This window comes from Pituophis catenifer, unplaced genomic scaffold (genome assembly GCF_029215685.1).
Source record: "Pituophis catenifer annectens isolate HBS135680 unplaced genomic scaffold, rPitCat1.0.hap2 SCAF_2, whole genome shotgun sequence".
NCBI lineage: Eukaryota > Metazoa > Chordata > Lepidosauria > Squamata > Colubridae > Pituophis > Pituophis catenifer.
The window spans coordinates 98927067-98950105 of record NW_027256882.1 but is presented as its reverse complement, the minus strand read 5'-3'; the positions used below and the strand labels follow the sequence as shown (position 1 = coordinate 98950105).

Here is a 23039-nt window from a genome sequence, read left to right as displayed (position 1 = left end):
AAAACCAGGCCTCCTTCCTTTGGTCCTTCCTCAATTAACCTATGATTTTAAGTACTATCTTATTCATGCATCATAAATTACAAAGCAAGATGGAAGGAAGGCCGCATCTTCCCTTTATCACAGATTTATTTAGAAAGTGAAGTTTGTTCATGCAAGACCAACAATTATTGTATTTATAATATGTCCAAAAATTCACTATCTGTGTGTTTAACGTAGCAATACCTCATGCTGGTAGCAGAGGAAAAGCATAATCCTTTATAAGCTTTGCTACCAACTCCTTGGGTCTTACATTAGACAAATAAAAAGGACTTTGCATCATCTATGCCCAAAATGGAAACAGCAGATTGGTAGATGAGGATGGATGAAATCCTTCATACTATTGCCTGAACTCTTCTATTTTCTGTGATGAATGAGATTTCTGTCTTCAAATAGAAACCTAATGAACCGTCGAGGGCAAAGCATTCCAGTCCTCTTTTAGTAATCTTGCTCACCTAGATGAAACATTTATTGCAGCCAGGAGTGTGAGTCATATGTTGCATTAATCCATAGTTTACACATTTATAGTGATGTGATTCACATATAACACAGATCTAACAGCCACACAATTTCTTAGTGCAATAAGATATATTAGCTTATATTGTGAGAGTATTCTGCTTAAAATACTCTAGACCAGTGATGGCTAACCTTTTTGCCATCGCGTGCCAGGAGAGGGGGGCGGGGGAGGGTCGCGCACGCATGTGCCTACGTGCATGTGTGTGCAACCCCCTCCCCCCTCTCCCCCGCTCCTGGCACATGATGGCCTGGTAGGCCCGTTTTTCTTTCTTACCTGGTTCCAAATCTTCTCTGTGTATCTGGGAACGGCGAAAACAGCCTTTCCCACTCCCTTGGAGGCCCTACGGAGGCTGAAAGGGCCCATTTCCCAACTCCCGGTGGGACTGGAAGTGACATTTTTTGCTGTCCCCAGCCTCCAGAACCTCTCTAGGAGTCTCTAGGAGCCTCTCTAGGAGTCTCTGGAGGCTGGGGACAGGAAAAAACGTCACTTCCTGTCCCACCGGGAGTGGGGAAATGGGCCCTTTCAGCCTCCGTAGGGCCTCCAAGGGAGTGGGAAAAGCTGTTTTTGCTGTTCCCAGATACACAGAGGGGATCTGGAACCAGGTAAGAAAGAAAAACGGGCCTTCCCCACCCCACCCCAGGCCCTCCAGAGGCAGGAAACAGCCTGTTTCCCTACTTCTGGTGGGCCCAGAAGGCCCGAAAATCAGCTGGCCAGCGTGCGCATGCGCCCCAGAGCTGAGCTGGCGTGCCCACTAATATGGCTTCGCGTGCCACAGGTTCGCCATCACGGCTCTAGACAATCTGGTTACTTCAGACTGAAGTATGATTCTAAGCAAATATTACAAAACATGCAGTAATTTAGTGGAGCAGTGAGGTAATTTTAAACTAGATTAATTTACAATGAGTTTAAAAATTTTAATCTTGATTGGCTAAACAACTAGCATCCTGCAGTGTAAATTAGGTTAAACTGTGGAAATATTTGGAAGTCAGTATAGGTAGTCCTCAGCTTACGACTACAATTGAGCCCAAGCAAACTTTTGTTAAGTGAATGTTGCCCATTTTATGACCTTTCTTGCCAAGGTGGTTAAGTGAATCTGTAGTTCTTACGTTAGAAGAACTTACGTTAAGTGAATCTGGCTTCCCCATTGGCTTTGCTTCTGAAAATGTCACAAATGGGGCATGGCGGCCATCATAAATATGAGCCTGTTGCCAAGGGCCTGAATTTTAATCATGTAACTATGGGGATACTGCAAATGGTCATAAGTGTGAAAACTGGTCAATAGTCACTGTTTTCAGTGCTGTTTTAACTTTGAACAATCATTAAATGAACTATTGTAAGTTGAGGACTACCTGTATATTAAAACTTGTGTATTTCTATTCTTAAAGCACTTATGATTCAAAATGACTATTCAGAGAAAAAGCATTAAGAATTCCCCAAAATGTCTGGCTTAAAAATACATTTGACAATTTAGTCTTGGCGAGCTAAACATATTTCCTGAAAGAGCTGAAAATAGGTTAATGCTTAGTTGTTGTTTTTTTAAAAAAGCAAACATTTTGATAAGTTTAAACAACCACTGTTGAACTAGTATTTTTTATGAGAACAGTTCTTGTTACATGCTTACTGGACAACTTGGGCTTTGAATTCAAAACTGGAATTCTAAATCAGTTTTCCTCATATATTTGCATATGAATATGATATGATAGGATCATTTCATATCATAGAATATAATATAGGATATGAAATTAGTCATTTGAATCCCTTTTTTTTTTCAGTGGATGCTTTCCCCTGTGTTAGATGGAAAGAGTGCAAATGAAAAAAAATGATAAGTGTTCACTTACCTGCTTTGGGAGCTGGATTGAAAATTGGGCGTAGGATGACACATGCAGAGCAGGAATTATTTTCTCATTTAAACAGATATAGCAAAGTTTGTGTAAAGTTTAGGGAATCGCTTATGCTAAGACCAATAGAAAACAGCTTGCATTTTTATTGAGAAGTCTTGCTGAATCTGCAGAAATGTAAAACTACAAATAAGTAAAAAAGATTTTTCTTTAGCAAAATGAATCATGGTCTGATATAACTAACATTTGAGAAACAAGATTTTCCCACTGTAAAATGAAAGTAAAAGTAATGGATAGCATAGAACTCTGTTTTAAATATCATAATCCTTGGTAGCAGTCTACAAACATTAGATTAGTGGAATTGCATCTTTTTATGCAATATAAGTATTTTTATATTGTAGTGGTCAGTTATTAAAATTATTGCATGACATGAAGCTTGCTGAACCTCAGAACTCTAATACAGTAGCTGTTATGTTTTGCTATATTTACACAAATGGCAAAAAAATGTGCAACACTGGTTTTTGCTGCAGGAGGTTGCTGGCAAATTAACTGAGAAGTCAATAACTCATCCTTGCTTTTCTATATTGTGTATAGACACCATTAATAAGTTGTATGATTAGGATATTATATAATATGTGTAACAAAGTTTCAGAATCAAGGTATAATAAACTGTATTTGATAACATAGAATTTGAATGGGGGAAATATTCTGTTCTTTGTGTAAGAGAGAAATTGCATGGTACAATATGAAGTTTCTTAATTACTCTGAAAAGAATTTAAACTTTTACATGAATATTAATATGCCGAATATTAATTTCACTTACCCAGTTTTGTTTTTGTAATAGGTGTACAAACACAAATGCCCATGTGGACAATCTCCTGTCCAGCATCCGCTTACCTACCAATACTATTTGTCTCTCTTAATTGCTTGAAGCACAGTCTACTTATAACATAATTAGGTCTGGAAAGAAGCTTAACTGGGGCTGTATTTTGCTAGAAAACTAAATTCATTTATGTTGTGCACTGAAAATAGCTTTCTTGTTTATTACTACAACATCTGTTTACTTGAATATCAGTTCCTCATTTTTCTATCATTTATTTCTACTACTTATGATTGGAAATTATTATTTGCTTGTATATGTGTTCTTTCCTACTAAGGTTTAGTGCCTTCAATATAATATTTTCTGCTTCTTTTTGAAAGAATCTTTTTAGAGTTACATGATCTTTACCATGGGACCATTTTTATATAGGTTCATTGAAGCTTGTTGGATGTCATGTCTTCTTAACACATGACTGATCTATTTCCATTATCTAGTTTTCATTATATCCAAGATTGTTATTACTTTACGCTTTTCTAGATTCTTTATTTCAGCTAATTATTGGAAATATAATGTCAAAGACTCAATGTAAACCACAATAGTAAATTTATTTTAGTGTTTTACCATCTTAAACTATAATAGACCAGGTCTTGCAGACATAAATGATATTTCTAGCTACCATTGTATCAAAAGGTATTGTTAAAAGTAATATTGTAGTTTATCCAAGAATGCTTGCATTTTGGCAAAGTTTTCTTAGTAAAGACCAAGTATTTTTCTATACGATTAATTTATTTATTTCAGTCAATGATCAATCCATATTTTAAAAAATGGTAGAGAGAAAGGGTGCAATAAAACCAAGTGTACAAATATGTTATGATTAAACAAATAAGTGATATAACAGTGCAACTAAAATTCTTGAATAAAAATTGTATTTTAATCAAAAAGATGAAGTAAATATTCAATTTATAAAATAATTTGACCAAAAGGCATAAATCATCCTATTAAAATTTAAAAATTGAATATAAATCACAGCATCTACAAGAATTAAAAGATACAAATATAGAAGTGATTACTAACATAAGCTTGAGACCAATTGCTTATGCACATGCAGGGCTATAACACAAAACCTAGTTACAAGTCCACTTTGGTTGAAATTTTCATATGTATATTTTTTCCCCCAGTTCTTAGTTTAATCTTCATCATTAACATTTTTATTGAGTTATAAAGTAATGTAAAGTACAAAATACAAAATAAATAGGAAATCAGTGGGGGAGGGAAAGGGGAAGAAGTAGTGGGGAAAGATAAGAAAAAAGAAAGAAAAAGAAGCATCGACTTCCAACTCTCGGTTACTTTCTCTCTACTTTTGTTTTCACATGAAGACCGCTTCTGAACTTCGTGCTTGATGTGGAGAAGAATGAAACTCTGACTTTGGGTTTTACCAATTAGACTGATAGATCTTTATAGAAATGGCTTGTTCATATTATTATGAAAAAGCAAAAAGTTGTGATTTGATGTTAATGCCTTATTTTACTGTAACGGAATTTTCATATCTAACAGAAGAAAATCGTCTTAAAATTCCTCAGGCCAACCTGGAACATAGAATGACAGAGGAAAGATTAGACCTCTTTGAATATCACAGTGTAACAGCACATGCAGGATGGGTTCAGTTGAACTCTCATCAAAGGGTAGGTTCAGCTAGGCATATAATTTTATTAAATTTGCCATATAGAGCTGGTGAGGGAAGGCTGTTGAATCTGGCTCTTAAAAAGAACTTTAATTGTGATGGGGAGATTAATGAATTTATATAATTGGCTGGTTTCCCTCTGGAATAATTAAACTGAATTTATATAGATTTAGGAATAAGACCTTTCTTATTCTGATAATCAATGTCCAGGAGCCTATTCTCTAATTACTTTCTTAGTCTGAATAAATTCAAAAAAGCTATGAGAACTCAAAAGAAAATCCACAGGAAGGGAGGGTTTTTTAACCATGTAGTTTATCAGATAGTAAGGGTGGAATCAATGGAAGCCACTGGAATATAGTGGCACTTGACCCAGTAATTAATAATTAATAACCAAGTTTTAACCTACTTTTGGATATGCATTTTGAGACATGGAACAGAATTCTGATCAACTTAATTTGCACCATTTCCATTTATCTATAATTTGGGTAAGGACTTAGATGGGAACCATAAAGCAGCTGAGCCAGAGATTTAGTTTTAAAGTCACAGGGATACCTCCTTTTTCTTTAGTGTGAAAGAACTTTAGAATGGCTAAATATTTACTCCATGACCCCACTCCATGTCTTGAAGATCAAACCTAAGTATTCAAAAAACATTATCCTGCTCAGTCTCTTAGCCATCTGTTATCCAGTGGAGACTCCTAAATTATTTCAGCAAAGACTGTTATTTTGGTCTTTTAACAGTTAATCACAAGTTGGTATTCCCTGCAGTAGTACACTAAGGTGTTAAGAGTGTGGTTAAGACCAGCTGCAGTGGGGAAATAATGAAGTAATAAAGGGATATTCACATGTGCAATTCTGGGTGGGGATGAAAGCTTGGGTCTATGAGTTCGTACCCATAGAAATAAAAGCACAAACTTTATATGTCAAATGCAATAGAAAAGTTTTTTCTTTTTAGAATCTCCTATATAGACATATTCCCTGGGCTTTTTCAGTGAGTAACTCTGTTAAGAAAATTTCTTTGGTTTTGCAGACCAGTTCCTCTTCATATTTTGATTGGAAACATGAGACTTAGCATGGCATAATGATTAATGTGCTGGATGAAGAGTATAGAGACACAGGTTCTAGTCTTCCCTTAGGCATGGAAGCCAGCTGGATGACCTTGGCATAGTCACTCCCTCTCATCCCAATCAATGTCAGGCACTGCATTAAGCTGGCTGAATCAAAATTCCTCACTGCACCATGCATGGATAAGCTTCACTGAAAGAACTAGATGGGCACAATGCAAGTCAAGCAATCTGTGCAACCAAGCAAGAAACACACTAAGAAAAACAACAACCCTGTTTTGATTGGAAGAATTTCTTATATATTAACACTTTTAATGACTAAGAATGCAGTCAGTGTATGTAAAATGATATGCTTAATCTAATGTGTAATAGATCAATTCAATTGATCACTTGTTTGTTATTTCCACCTTTCTTGTTGACTCTTCTCACAAGTCACCTGGTGAAATTTAAAATTAAAAATGACAGAAGGAGCTTTATGGTTCCTAGAGGAATCATTGTTTTTCTTTTATCACTACCTCTTCCTCTAGACAGGCTGCCTGATGCATCATGCTGAGTTCATGCATAATGTTAAGTTATAAGGTGGTTTGCTAGTTTTTGGCTTCTGTTATTGTGTGAAGCTTCTGACTAGATTTACATATGCAAAACATACTTTGCCTAACTATGATTTAATGTATAAGCCATAGTTGTGTAGGTTATTGTTAAGCCATAAATTACATTTTACCAACAGTGAGGTCCACATATCATGCTAAACCAGGAAAACCTATAGCTGAACATGTTGTACAAATCAGATTGCTGTTTTAGGCCTCCATTTCCTTATTTTGCTTGCCTTGGATCCAGCTCATGGTCCTATTCTTCTTCCACATCTCAGTGATCCAATTTATTTTTCTTTATTCATTACTAATATCAATATCCACATTGTGTTAAGTATTTTATCTGGAATAATGCAATCTCCTCCTCACAAGTGAGATCATTAAGTGAATTAATTATAAGGTTCATAACAATTAACTGGATTTTAACTCTGATTTAAGGACTAAAAAGAAAATGACATATTACATAATTTTAAATTATATTACATTAACAGGCTTTATTGTAAAACTAGTTTACTCCAGCAACTGAGCTCCAGTTCTGGAAAATGTTAGAGATGGTGACTTTGACTTTCAAATATTTATTTATTTTTTTTCTAAAAAGGCTTAACTTACTTCAGCAATAAATATGAATTATTTGAAAATCTTTGGTGTATAGTAGTAAAAATGGTAGGAATTGAAATATTCTGCCTTAAGTAGGTAAAACAGTGCAAATAAGCTCTTAAGATTTCCAATTTTTAGCATATTTGCCCAAATTCCTTTTATACCAAATAAGAACATTACTCTAACTGGATTTTCTCTTGTTTTTCTTAATGTGGTTTGCAACTCTTCTAGTGATCAGCCATCTGCGGTTTCCAGTGTGAATTAAGCTGGGAGTACTGCAAGTCTAACATCAGGGGGTGTAAAATTCAGAGAAGTGTAAAATTTCTTTAATATTCTGGTGCACTTTTACTGGCAAATATTGTGTAAATTTGGAAGCTTCACATCAATTGGAAGATAGGACTTCAGTGGGAAAATCTTTGTTTAAAAAAATCATAAGATACTGTAAATATTCCTAAGGTACCAAGAAGCTAGGCCTGCACTTTAGAGACTTGATGCTTCTCATTCTTTTTATTCAAAACAAATAATTATTTTGCAAAAATATCTTTTAAAACATTCCAGGCTATTATATGATATAACATTTCCAGTGTCCGTATGATATATAGAAAGAGAATTTCTTTTCGGGAAGCTAGTGCTCTAATAGGATTCTGTTTGGACTTACTGAAGTGAAAAAATAATAAGAGCTTTATGATAGCACATAAGCATCACTTTCATAAAAAGTTAATGGGTGCTAAACATCTAATGTCTCAATCAGTTGTATCTATTTTTAAAATTGAAGATAGCTAGGAATTTGCTGAGCTGTTTGAATGAGCTCTTTGTTTCTCTTAGCAAGCTATATTGAATTCTCTATACTGTAGTTTGGAATTTAGTATTTACATCTGAAATCTAGTTTTTGCTGACATAGAACTAATTTATTTAAAATACAGTGGTTGCATATTTTGGAGATACTTCCAAATGCAACTTTTACCAAACTGGAATTATCATACTCTTGTAACTATAGTGCCCAGAATTAAGAGTATTTTTAATCAATCATGATTTATTATAATGTAAAATATTTTTTGGTGCTTTGAATTACATGTACCCTAGTATCTATTAATCTTTTTTATGCTTTTGATACTGTGAATTGCAATATGATTTGCTTTTTGGGGTAATCCTGGCTAGTGAGCTTCCAAAAGCTAATATGGTATGACTTGTTTTTTTCTGTTATTTTTGAATTTTCTCATCCATTTTAGTTTGTGTATACAAAATAAGACAAATATAATTAGGCAATTAGAGTTAAATTCATCTCATTGCTTACTGAATATATAGTTATGGCTGAGACTTCATTAAATTGACTGAATTCATGAAACATAGTTCATTAATAATATTAACTTTATAGTGAGATTTTTTTGTATTTAACAGGAATTGTTGATTGTTTAGAATATACAAACAACTGAATAAATAGTAATGTAATGTGTAAATATGTAAACCTAAAACATAATTGAAGATACAAGTACTTGAGTTTTCAGTAGCTCAATACCTGAAGGGAAGTATTCGTTTAACCACATTTTGTGAACTTTCCTATATATTTTGTAAATCAGAAATGTGGAATCGTGTTAAAAAAACTTCACCTGAGTATATAGAGGAATCTTGGTAGTAGAACATATCTAGAAATCATGATGACCTGGAATCATTCAGTAAGTTACAAAATTGAGTAAAAGAAGAAAAAGATTAAAATTAGGCAGAAAATGAAAAATACAAAACTTATTCGGCTACATTAATATGGCTGTTTAATCATGTTTACGGATACATGATTTATAAAGTCTGAAATGAAATGGAAAAGGGAAATTGCTTATATCTTGCAACAAATAATCCACCAATGTCTATCAGTCTTCAATAACCTGTAGAGTTTTAAGCCAGACTTAATGTCTGAAATGTATAGCTTCATGATTTCCCTCCCCCCAAGATGATACAGTTAAAGAAATACATAAATATATAGATAACTAATGTTGTTCAATGCTCAAAAGTCAAACCTGCAACAGACACTACAAACTACAGATTTGTACAGGAAGTCCTACAAGTGAACTAATCAGTCTATTTTGTTTCCTCTTAGGATGGAAAGTAAGGGAGTTGTGAGGAAATTAGAGATTCATGTAGTCTTGGATTTAATTAAAGTTGCTTTTTGTTTCTTTGAAACAACATTGTTCTGTACAAAGGAATCTTATCACTAATGTTACATTCCATATCGTTTCCAAATCACATTGCTTAACCAGTCAATATTAGTGAAATATTACAGCAGTAAACATGCAAATTGATAAAATCAGAATCAAAATGATGTTGCATGATTTCACTATGTATCAAATAATTGTGGACTATGCAAATATAGACTAATTAAAGAAACATCAGCTGCTCTGACCACATTTTAGCTAATGAAATCTAAATGGTCTCCTGTTTTGATTTCTTGCCTTAAAAATTAAAATCTTGTAAAAAGGAATCTACTGCAGCTATTTTTACTGCTTCTATATTATGTGGTATTTTGCATCCAATCTAGATAAACCTGTCTTCATATTTATTAAATTTAAAACAGAGTCTACTAATTGCATAAATGCTAGGTGCTTAAGAGACAACTTTTCAATCTATGTGTATGTTTTTTGTTTTTGTTTTTTTTTGGCATGGACAACCTTCTATTGTTGAGCCTCAGATACTCAAATTAAGCCTTGTTTGTTAAGCTTTCCCTAATCCAGTTAATCATAGGCATAGGAGAATGGCCTATAATTCTTGCTGTGAAGCCTCCCAGGGCAGGTTATACTCTCTATGCTTACTGTAGTGATTTCTTGAGGTTGAAAGCATTGATTATATGTTGGGCAGGTATACGGTGCTAGAAGTACAATACATTTGCTTTTCTGGATTTAAAATAGATATAGCTGTGTTTTCATAGTTTGCTCACCATTTTACACCATGTATTTTTATCAAATATAGGTAATCCTCGACATATAACAGTTCATTTACTGACCCTTCAAAGTTACAACAGCACTGAAAAAAGTGACTTATGACGGTTTTTCACAGTCATGACTTTTCCAGAATCCCCTTGATCCTGTGATCAAAATTTGGATGCTTGGCAACTGGTTCATACTTATGACCCTTGCTGTACCCCAAGATCATGTGATCCTCTTTTACAATCTTAACCGTGTTATTAATTTAACAACTATGGTGAATCTCTTAACTGTGGCAAGAAAAGTCATAACATGGGGCAAACCTCACTTAGCAAGTGTCTCATTTAAGAGCAGAAATGTTGGGCTCAATTGTGGTCGTAAGTTGACTACATGTTAATGCAGAAGGCTTTTGATTTTGTGGCGGCTTCCCTGAGTTCACATTTACAATTTCTCCTTTTTGTTTATGACCCCTTTCTTTATCTCTGAAGTTCTTCCATAGGGTTTTTAAATGCTCTGGAGCAAATTCATATGAATACAGGGGCTAAAGAAAAAGAGAAAATTGGGGGGAAATTCTTTCCTCTTTCATTTAAGAATATTTGAACTGATTCATAGCTCTTTAATCTGTTGACACAGTTGATTTATCTCTTACTTTATATGCCTGAAAAAATGGAATATGAAAAAGTTATAAAAGTACAATTCTAGTATACAAAGAGAGCGTACAATCAGTGTCTTTCCCCATTTCAGTAGTTTTCAGGATCCATGTGTCATGCAGTGTGATATGGATAGTAGAGAATGACTAAGAGCTATAACACCCCCCCTTCTTTTATTTTTTTTTAAAAAAGGTTAACTGGAAAAAGCGACCAACTAGAAGCAGTACAAGGCAGGCTTCTATAGCTTTTCCTGTGTACAGAAAATTAAATTTAACAGAATAATTGCTATTACTTTTTTATCTAATTAAAAGTATAGAGCCGTGATGGCGAACCTATGGCACGCGTGCCACAAGTGGTACGCGGAGCCATATTAGTGGGCATGCCAGCTCACCTCTGGGGCACATGTGCGCACTGGCCAGCTGATTTTCGGGCCTTCTGGCCCACCAGAAGTAGGGAAACAGGCTGTTTCCTGCCTCTGGAGGGCCTGGGGGGTGGGGAAGGCCCGTTTTTCTTTCTTACCTGTCTCCAGATCCTCTCTATTTATCTGAGAAGGCTGAAAATAGCCTTTCCCACTCCCTTGGAGACCCTACAGAGGCTGAAAGGGCCCATTTCCTGACTCCCGGTGGGACAGGAAATGACATTTTTTGCTGTCCCCAGCATCCAGAAACTCCTAGAGAGGCTCCTAGAGACTCCTAGAGAGGCTCTGGAGGCTGTGGACAGCAAAAAATGTCACTTCCTGTCCCACCGGGAGTTGGGAAATGGCCGGTTCAGGCCTTTGGAGGGCCTCTGAGAGAGTGAGAAAGGCTGTTTTTGCCCTTCCCAGATAAATAGAGAGGATCTGGAACCAGGTAATAAAGAAAAACGGGTCTGCCAGGCTATCATGTGCCAAGAGCCGGGGGGGGTGTTGCACGTGCATACGCGTGGGCATGTGCGCGCACAATCCTCCCCCCTCTCCTGGCACGCGATGGCAAAAAGGTTAGCCATCACTGGTATAGAGCTTTAACTTCATTTGCATTTTTTAAAAAAGAAATATAATATTGGGCCTGTCAGAATATGTATCAGATTTAGTCAGTTAGCTGAAAAAGGGGATAAATTGATGAATACAAGAATTTAGATTTTATTCTGTCACTTGTTTTACTGATGGATACAAGTTTCACCCACCAGAACGAAAGCCTTTTCCTTTTTTTTACCCAACTGTGCTGAGATTTATATTTGTCCCATAATTTAGATTGACCCAGATTAGATCAATTTGCATCTGAGAATGTAGGCATCTTCTAGAATGTAAGGATAACTGCATTCCACATGGACTTGATATCTGAAAAAGAAGTTGAGAATACCCTAGAGAATACATTCTGATTTATGCAGCAACATTTTACATAACTGCTGTAAATAAGGTCATTGAATATATTAGGATGGATTTTTAACTTGACTAATTTTTTAAAATTATCTGAGCCTTTTAGAAGGAAGCCCTTATCTAAAATCTCTCTAGGAATGCAAACTACTATTGTTATTGATAATATATACTATATTAATTATATAATTAATATAGTATATATAATATATAGCTTAGGAAAGAAATTGTAAAGCATATAACAGACACCCCAAGATAAGAAAGTAGAAAAATATTCTCTGCCAATTGGTAAAGGGAACGTCATATTGTCAATAAAATTTCATACTGACATTTTCAATCATCCCTTCCTGGCTCTGCAGTGATACTACATGATGTTGTTTTATGTTTCTAACCTCAGAGGTTCCAACATATAAACTATTAAATATTATAAGTTTATTGCTTCAGAGCTTATTTTAATGGTTGGTGGTATAGAATTGTTTGAAATAAATGCATTGCAATGGCTTGCAAATGGCAATTTATGTTATAAATTTTGTCTATGGAATAAATTGCTTAATATGCTGTCACATTTGGCAGTTTCATTGAAAGCACAGTTTGATAATTTAAATCCATGTCAAATGGATTTAAATTTCTGCTGATGATAGCAATGAAAAGTAAACCACATATTTCTCAATCATGTGTGGATAACATCAATTATCATTCATAGCTTTTTCTTATCTATACTCCATTTAGTTTGAGCAGAAGTCAAAGAAGCAAATGTGCAAATCTGTAAGATCTTCGAATTAAAATTTAATATTATCTACAAAGCACTCTTAGGTAATAAATTTAAATAGCAGCAGGCTTGGTCTCATACCACACCCTAGCATTCTTTGTGAATTTTTTATCCTGCTTCAGAAAAAGTAAGCCAGCAAAGTGTACCTGGAAAGTCTCTGTCTCTCTCTGTCTCTGTCTCTCCTTCCCTCCCTCCCTCCTCACACACACACACACAAAATTTAAATTGAAGGAAACAAATAGGGACTGATTTATGTTTGCTATTTATATATTGCAGCAATAATATGAATACGTCAAGAGTTTTTTTCTAGGTTGCCTAATGCAAGAGGTTTTTACCTAAGGAGACCTTCAGTCATTCTGCTACAACCCTTTATTTTTATTTGTTAAGGCAGTTGTAAAATAGAAACAAAAGAAGACAAACTCTTTTTAAGGAAATTCCCATTTTCAGAATGTTTTCACAGTTTGAGCTATAAAGAATTCAGAAGTAGTGCTAAGGGTTGGCAGCACAGTTGGAAGAAAGGGCAAAGAAAGATAAAAAAAACACAAATACAGAAAGTATAGAATCACAAAATTTATTTTTCTTCCTAGTTTTTCCCCACAAGTAGAAAGACCACTTTTTTTTTCAGACCAACTAACTGTTGATTCATTGGTTGCAACTGGAATTGACCAACCAGCTTGTCGCCTGAGTCTGATGTCATGGGCTGGGAGATAATGACTGGGCCAAAGTCACCCAGGCAGCTTCCTTGCCTAAGGCAGGACTAGAACTCAACAGTCTCCTGTTTTTTAGCCTGGTGCCTTAACCAGTAGACCAAATTGACTCCCGGAATCATAAAATGTAAGTAGAATTGCAAATTAGAAAAATGAATCAATACATTACCTTGGGGTTTTGATAACCTTCAATATGCATTTGAATTTTGGAACAATTTTTTTCTTACCGAAATGAAGGAACAACCTATCATAAATTATCTATAGGGCAGAAATTCTTCATAATCTGTAATTCATAAATCCCCAGTCAAATATTAAGGCCTGGTAGTGTCAGCTCCTATTTTTTGCAATCCCAGGCAGCCAATGGTAATAGGTTTAGCAAGCCCCTGATGAGGCACAGGATATGTCTGGGAGTCTGTGTTCTGTTTGATGCATCACAGCAGGCCTATGTTAAGAATGACATTAAAACTAGCAGGATTAAGGAAATGAAACCGAGCAATTTAACATTGGTGTTAACTCTGAAGCAGAATGCATTAATTAACAAAAGAAATAGAGCTACATAGGCAGCACTAGAAATAACTTAATATCATTTATTTTGCCAATGATTTTGTCCATTCTGTATCAGATCTTTTGTCATTTCAGTGAAAATTGTCTTTCATTCATGGATTTCTGAAATCTTTCCTTGTTGTGGTGCCACATAGTGCTAAAGGATTTAAGAGCAGCCCCTACCTTGAATTCTTTTAGCACTTATGTAATATATGAGAGTGTTTCATTTTCTGTCTAAACTGAATGCTCTCAGCCATGTAGCCTTGGTAAAAAGACTTACTGTCATTGATTTATAAAGGTATGTTTAAAAACATTTTTAGTTACATAGGTGGTGTTCTTTCATAGAAACAGATTCTTCTGTTAGAATTCATGAGACCAGCTTCAAAGTGGCCACTAAATCTAGTAGGTACTTTGAAATACAAGTGTTTGTATGTGACTTGAAAGACATAATACAGTATATATTTTCTTTCTGTGTAGACTCGGAAAGAACAGCCTGAGTCTGTATTTCTTAGAAGGTGTCCCAGACATCTAAGAAAATACCTTACAGTTTTCCATTTGTGAAAAACATAACATAGTGATTTGGAAACATTAATTAATTATAAGCCTTAGCAAAAAAATGTTTAATTTGGTTTATAAAATGCAAAGGTCAGAACTGTTCATCCTCTTGACTCTCCATGACTGGTTTTATTGTTGGAATCTTGGTCTCTGAAAGTTTCTTACAAACAATTTGCAGAAATATTTGTTACCATGTACTGGTACTTAGACTGTTAGTAGGAATACATTCATGAAACTAAATAAGATTGTTCACTGTTATTAAAGTTCTATTTCACCTCAAACCCACATTTTGACAAATTAAAGAAAGCAAAATAAAAACATTTGAAAAGTGAACTAATGAAAACAATAGCATTAAATAGCACAAACTAATGTAAAATACTGTATACACACTGATATCTAGCGGGGGAGGCGGGGGTTGCATGTGTCTTACAAGATTTTTAACTTTGTTGTCGAGTTTATCTTCATTACTTTATTTCTTAGGTCTTTTTAAAGCCTAAAATTTTAAAAGACCAAGAACTTTTATTTTTCATTGTACACTAGAAATCATTATATTATGATTTTGATGTGTGATGACTCTGTTTTTTGCAACTTTCAGCAACAAGAAAACCGTTAGTCAATGGGCTGGGAAGAAACAGATAAATTTGGAATATATTGTACTGGAAAATATGTCAAGTTATTAAATTAGTAGGTCTGATGGTAATTTTCAATGTAACTTTTATAACTAATTATATGGAACATTAGTTGTTATCTGTACATTGTCATGACTGATGATTGATTTCCTGACTGAAAATAATAGTGATCATTGCCTTAATGAAAACAACATGGAATGACCCTGTCACATGCCACATGCTTCTGAAATACAAGGTTTGTTTTTCTGTAAACAGTTTGGACTCAACACTATGCAATTTTTTCCCCCAGGAATGCCCAAAGAAAAGTACGAACCACCTGATCCACGGAGGATGTACACAATTATGTCCTCAGAAGAAGCAGCCAATGGGAAAAAATCACACTGGGCAGAGTTGGAAATAAGCGGTAAGAGAAAAAAAATTGTCCATGGCAAAAAAGTGACTTTGGATTAATTATTGACAAGTTTCACCTCTTCATTATAACTTCAGTTATAGTAAACATTCTATTAAAATTTAATCTAGTTCAAAATGAATGTAATATGCTGATTAAATTTGGAACTAGATTCTTCACTTGGATTAAAATCAGCTACTGTACTTAAATAAATAATACAGGTAATCCTCAAAAGCCACACTGTATCCTTTCCCCAGCCTCTCTCACTTGCATAAAGGGCCACCATCAGTGAGCTGTTGGACAGCATTACTTGGTCTGTTGTGTGGATGTTTGGGTGGTTTAGGGACAGGGAATTTGTGGTGGGTGGGGGTGTGTTTGGGGATTTTTATGTGTGTTGGACCTGGTCTTTGGGTGTTAAGTGAATTTCGTTGTATGGGTATACTGTGTATACACGTACAATGACATAATAATAATAATAATAATAATAATAATAATAATAATAATAATAATAATAGTGCATACCTCTGCATACTTTTTTGCTGGCTTCCCTGGGCTCGCACTGCACCACCTCCCAGGTCATGCATGCCTTGCACATTCCCTCCCTCCTTACCTGGGAGTCCCTTTGCTTCCTGCTTAATGACCCACATGTCCAGAGCTGCAACGGCAACTGGGACTTCTGAGATTGTCACATAAGCGATGGAGTCACATCATGTCACATATTATGAGCTCATCACTCAATGGGAATTCTGGTTCCAATTTTTCTAAGTCGAGAACTATCTTTATGATGCCAAACATTATTTATAAATAAATCTTATTGGGGCTTGCATATGGTATTACTATAAAAAAAAACTATAGGTCTGATCCAGTCCTGCTTTGTTCCCTTTCACAGGGGGAACAAAATAGATATTAATGAATGCTTCCATTGTAGTCTTCTGTTACTTATATGCTAAAGCAAGAATAAAAATAACTTGTATTGAATGAAAGTGGAAAATTGGAGGAGGATAAGAGAGAAGTGTGTGCTGTGGAAATGGTTTCGTACTGACAGTCTTTGACATTGCTTCTAGAAAATTCTGAATCAGAAGTGCTTTTGTTCAGTGTCTTAGCTAGAGGACAAAGAGAGCAGAAAAAGGCGTCCCATCTTTGATACTTTATGTTGACCTTCCCTAATATACATCAGTGACAGCCCTGTTCAATCAGATAAATAGGTTATCTAGCAATGACCCATCTGTCTCTCTACAGGATATTAAGCCTACAGTATTCCAAGGTTTACGTTTCTGAACGTAGATTTTCCATTTTCTTTTATACATCTTTCATCCAAGAATTTAATTCCTTTTAAAAAGCAACCAAGTTAGTGAAGAATGCTTTTTTTTTTTTTTTTTTTGCAGAAGGGGGTTAGGTTTCTTCTGATCTTCTGTATCTTACTATAGCCTAATTTTTTCTCACCTTTGCAGAAATGCCTTCCATATACTGTGTTTTTATACAAAGCTTGTACCATTCCAGATATTGTTTAAACACAATTCCTAGCATCCATCTTCCCTAGCCTTCATAGGAATCATGGAGGTTACTGATGAGTAACTTCTGGAATGTCACAAGTTATTTCCTATGCCGCTATTTTGCTTCAATTTATTCTAAAATGTTTTAAAAAATATTTTTTTTTAAAAAAATGTTTCTTAAATGAATTGTAGTGTTTCTCGCTCTGTTTATTTCTTTGAATTTATTTCTTTGGATTCTTTGTTTTCATGTAATCTCTGGATTTGGCTCTTAATATTTGCTGGATTCCTTTTATTCACAAGATTTTAGCCACAAAATTAGAAAAGTGTGTCAAGGAAACTTCTCTTGCAGAAATCATGTTGGATGTTCTTGAGCTATTGGTTGGTTTTGCATATGTTTAATATTTCTACTTAATATAAAAATCGTTCCCACTAGTTTTCTGGATTAAATATTAAATAATCTGTATTTCTTACATTCACAGTACTTTTATCTTCTGGTAAGAAGGGTAATCTTAATTATTTATTTTAGTATCACAGTAATTTTTGCATTCATATTCTTCAAGAATTTTAAAGAATGTGCTATATGTACTGAATGTTTTGATTTTCAGTTTAGATATTAAAACTTCCTCCTTAAAGATTTAACATTTAATATTTTATTATCTCATTTGCATTCTATTTATTCTTCTTTATTCATGCTTTCATACTTTTCTAATAAACCGCCTGCCTTTTGAGGGAGATTGGCCAGTAATTTTATTTGCAGACCCTTTCCAAATACAAGTGGCTCTCGACTTATGACCACAGTTGAGACCAAAATACCCATTGCTAAGCAAGACAGTTGTTAAGTGAGTTTTGCCCCATTTTAGGAGCTTACTTGCCACAGTTGTTAAATGAATCACTGCAGTTGTTAAGCTAGTTACACAGTTGTTAAATGAATCTAGCTTCCCCCATTGACTTTGCTTGTCAGAAAACAACAACTAGTGATTACATGACCCCGGAACACTGCAACCATCCTAAATACATGCCAGATGCCAAGCATCTGGATTTCGATCATATGACCAAGGGATGCTACAACTGCCATAAATGTGAAAAATGGTCATAGATCAGTTTTTTCAGTGCCATTGTAATTTCAAACGGTCACTAAATGAATGGTTGTAAATTGAGGAGTACTGTAGAAGGGCTCATTTTGCCAGGGGAAAACAGCATTTAGCAGAACTCTCTGCTTGAGGAAGGCAGAGTGATGATTTTTGCTAATTATAGGTAATCCTCGACTTATGACCACAATTGAACCCAGGAATTTATGTTGCTAAGTGAGAAATTTGTTAAATGAGTTTTGCCTCATTTTACAACTTTTCTTGTCACATCTGTTAAATGAATCACTGCAGTTGTTAAATTAATTACACAGTTGTTAAGTGAATCTGGCTTCCCCCATTGACTTTGCTTGTCAGAAAGTCCCCGTGATCTACAACCGTCATAACTATGAACCAGTTAGCAAGCATCTGATTATAAATCACGTGAGCATGGGGATACTGCAAGGATCCTAAGTGTGAAAAATGGTCATAAGTCCCTTTTTTCAGTGCTGTTGTAACTTCAAATGGTCATTAAATGAACCATGAAGTTGAGGACTACCTGTATCTGTTTCTCTTGATTACCTCTCTAGTTAGTGCTGGCCCTTTTATCAGCCAGCAACAGGAGAAATAGTAATGGTATAGCTCACCCCCTTTCCATTAGGAGGATCACCTCTAGCCAATATCTCCAGCTGGCAATTGCCGCTGTCGCCTTCCATCCATGGAGTATTGGGTTTATATGTTCTTTTTGTACCATTTCTTTGGGACTCATTAGTTTATCTAAGTGGTTGTAATTGAACTCTTTACACTCATTTCTAATGTTTTCCTTACTTACCTGTAGTGTGATGAACCAAAGTACCGTTATACCATTATCTCTTGACTACAGTGTCATTTTAAGCCAAGCGTTTCCAGTTCTTTTTGGATGTTTCAGAGAAATCAATTTGAAAAGCTCAGTGACCTTTTTGATGTTAGCTACTAGTTGTTATCCAGTGAACCTGAAATTCTAATATGGAATATAGACATGACAATGTCAAAGTATAGGCACATACTTGTTATTAGCAAATTATTCAATATACATTCCTTTGGGGACTGGAGTAAACATTCTTTAATCTATCCATGTTGGGTGCTGTACCAGTGAATATGTGATATACTTATTTGTAATACAGGTAGTCCTTGACTTACAACCACAATTGAGCCCAACAGTTCTGTTACTAAGTGAGACAGGGCAACTCTGGGTGGCTAATACAGGTAGTTCTCAACTTACAACAGTTTGTTTCATGACTTAAGTTACAATGGCACTAAAAAAAGAGAGCATCCCCACTCTCGTGATCAAAATTCAGATGCTTGGCATATTTATGACAGTGGCAGTGTCCTGGGGTCATGTGATCTCTTTTTGTCACCTTCTGACCAACAAAGAGAACTCAATGGAGAAGTCAGATTTACTTAACAAATGTGTTACTAATTTAACAACTGCAGTGATTCACTTAACAACTGTGACAAGTAAAGTTGTAAAATGGAGTAAACCTCGCATAACAAAAGTCTCACTTGGCAACAGAAATGTTGGGCTCAATTGTGGTTGCAAATTGAAGACTACCTGTATTTAAACAAACATTCTTTATAGGGAGTTCTCGACCTACGACCACAATTGAGCCCCAAATTTCTGTTGTTAAGTGAGACATTTGTTAAGTGAGTTTTGCCCCATTTTATGACCTTTCTTGCCCTAGTTGTTAAGTGAATCACTGCAGTTGATAAGTTAGTAACCCGGTTGAACCCATTGCCAAGCATCTCAATTTTGATCACATGTTCCTGGGGATGCTACTAAGGTCATAATAGTGGGAAATGGTCATAAGTAACTTTTTTCAGTGCCATTGTAACTTTGAACAGTCGCTAAATGAACTGTTGTAAGTTGAGGACTATCTATACTTTTTTTTTCTTTACTATTTTTTTTTTACTATTTTTTATTATCTTTTGGGGCTGTATTACCCAGGTTTGATATGCCTGCTTTAAATTTTATGCTCAAATTTGCTTTCCTTTGTAATGTTGCTTTGAAGAACCATTTGATTGCTCCAGGCATGGCCAGCGGTAAAGGAAGCTAGAACTTAGTAACATCTAGTGTCCACTTTGCCTCAACATATTAGAAGTGGAAGTGATCTAAAATAGCCGTATCCTTTTTGTTTTTTAGGGAAAGTCAGAAGCCTGAGTTCATCCTTATGGTCACTGACCCACTTGACAGCTTTGCATCTCAGTGACAATTCCTTATCCCGTATTCCTTCAGATATTGCCAAGCTTCATAACCTGATTTATTTGGATCTGTCATCTAATAAGATTCGCAGTTTACCAGCTGAGCTCGGAAACATGGTGTCACTCAGGTAACACGATAGTTTAGACCGTTGTGAATGCATTTCAGTGTTCTGTGTCCTTTGGCATTGTGATTTGGCAGAAAGCTTCCAGTTCAGTTGCTGTGAAAATATACACCGAATCAAAGCTAAAGCATTTGTATTTTTTTTTTTTTTTGAGATTTCAGTTTTCCCTGTGCTTCCTAATCCATGTTAAACTTAGTGGATCTGACTCCTTATTAGTTGCAGACTGAAATGTGCTATGTGTGTTTCATTAATATGACGAATAGTACATTTTGTAATTATTAGAAACAGTTAACATATTTGAGTGGCGAGAGGTAATAAGAGATAAATACTCTGCATATTGACCTCTTCTCCCACTTTATCCACCCCTTTTGGGCACTTTGGATTATGCATTGCTTCAATGTTTTCTTGTGAAAACCTCTTCAAATTATCTGTACTTTCCCAGTTAGTTATCTTTATTGATGCACATGTCCACAAATATAGTTCTATCCATTATCTATCCACATAATACCTAGTTTTGTTTTGTTTTCCTGTTTTATCTTTGGAGCTGTGTTGTAGGTTGCACTATGAGCAGTGCAGTAGTAAATAGTCTTACTTGATTTCAGTTATTTCTATAATAAAACTCTGAATGCAACATCAATACTGAGCATATATATATTAAATCACTTACAATTTTATTGTTGCTTGGAATGAATTTATTTGGAATACCTGTGATAAAAATGTTTCCCTTTTTCAAACAATACTAGATAATTCTGTGATCCACTGGGCTAATCCTTTGAGATGAAGTAGGGCGATGTGACCAGAATGACATTAAATTATAGGCTGACCAATTTTTTTTTTATCTCAGTGCTGGACGATCCCATGATCATCTAAAAAGAGTATATATCATAAATACAAAAATAATTGCATTGAAAACAAACTTTAATAATAAGTCCTAACAGGTAAACAGAATGGCTACAGGTAGGCAAACAGTGGGAATTAGAGTGATGTCCAATTTCTTGCTGGCTTCCCCATTGACTTTGCATGTGAGAAGCTGACAGGGATTATTGGAAAACACAAATCATATGACCACAGAAACCCTGCAATGGTCACAGTTTTGCAAATAAGATTGATCTGAACATTCAGACATTTGAATTCTACAGGAGTAATGGGTCTTAGATTTTTAGAGCATTCTTTAACTTAAAGGATTTTAGGTACCTTGATTCAAAAATTGTTGCGATATCCTGCACTTTTTCGGCTAACTCGAGGTTACAAACAGATGAATGAAACGAGATTTTTAGTAGTATATAAATGGATACAAATGGTGCTGTTCCTTCAAGAAGAGCAATGGGTAAAAGTCCGGACTTAAAATATTCTGGTTTTGTATAAAGATCTGATTTACTGCTTTTGAAGTAAGAAATATTTATGAATTTTATATAGTTTTGAATAAGCATTTTTGAGTTGTAATATGTGTTCATTGGATTAGCACTAGGAGATCCGGGTTCAAAGTCCCACTCAGTCATGAAATCCTCTGAGTGACCTTAAACCAGTCATTGTCTTTTGGCTGCCATTTAAAAAGTATTTACTGTATTAGCTCCTTAAATCATTTTCATTAGTAATGCTGGATTAGGAATCATTGCTTCATTGTTTTACTTTCTTAATAGTGTAATAGGATTATGTTTAGCAGGTTTGTTTTAATTCATCGTGTTTAATATTATTTTATTAATCATTATATTCTGTCCAATATTCCTAATCTTTATGGTTCAAGCTGCTTGTCTTTTTGGTGGGTGCTTTAATATTGTTTCTATTTTTCACTGAAAGGTTTAGTTTAATTAAATACAGTATGTCATCTTACTACCTTTTTTCTTTATGTGACTCAGGGAACTCCATTTAAATAACAACCTGTTACGAGTTCTACCATTTGAGCTGGGAAAACTGTTCCAGTTACAGACCTTGGGTTTGAAAGGTAATGCATTTTCACTTTTGTACTTTTCCTCCATTTTTCATTTTGTTTTACTTTCAGTAACCATCACTTTCTTTCTGATATTAAATAAACAAGGTTAGATTTAAGCAGCTTTAAATTATTTTCATAAATATCTTTGTACTGCATTCTATTTCTCTTTTCCCTTTTTAAGGCACTAAATCAGTCTTCATTTTTTTTGTCATGCCTGAACAAAAGTAGTGTTTGAATTTCTTCTCCCCCCCCCCCGCCCCCCTTTGCTGAATCCAATCTGGTTTACTGATAATTTTATGAAGTGAGAACCTCAGGTTTTCAGTAATGACTTGACTTCTGGTATTTTGAACTGAATTTCCCAGATACTAGCCGTAATAATAAAACACTTAAATCTATGTTCTTGAGCTTTCATTCTTCCTTTTGTCTAAACATTTCTACAGGAAACCCACTTACACAGGACATTCTGAATCTTTATCAGGAACCAGATGGAACAAGAAGGCTACTGAATTATTTGCTTGATAATCTGGCAGGTACTGCAAAAAGAAGTAA

The 23039-nt window shown here is 35.0% G+C and overlaps 1 protein-coding gene across 1 annotated transcript in view; it reads left to right on the top strand.

The window, feature by feature from the left end:
• Positions 1-23039, top strand: part of CNOT6 (CCR4-NOT transcription complex subunit 6) — a 54970-nt gene that overhangs the window by 3986 nt on the left and 27945 nt on the right. Inside the window, exons 2-5 of the mRNA XM_070937260.1 lie at positions 15545-15658; positions 20380-20566; positions 22417-22502; positions 22931-23035. Coding sequence (XP_070793361.1) covers positions 15547-15658; positions 20380-20566; positions 22417-22502; positions 22931-23035 — 490 coding nt within the window. The 5' untranslated portion in view covers positions 15545-15546. The remainder of the gene's footprint in view (positions 1-15544; positions 15659-20379; positions 20567-22416; positions 22503-22930; positions 23036-23039) is intronic.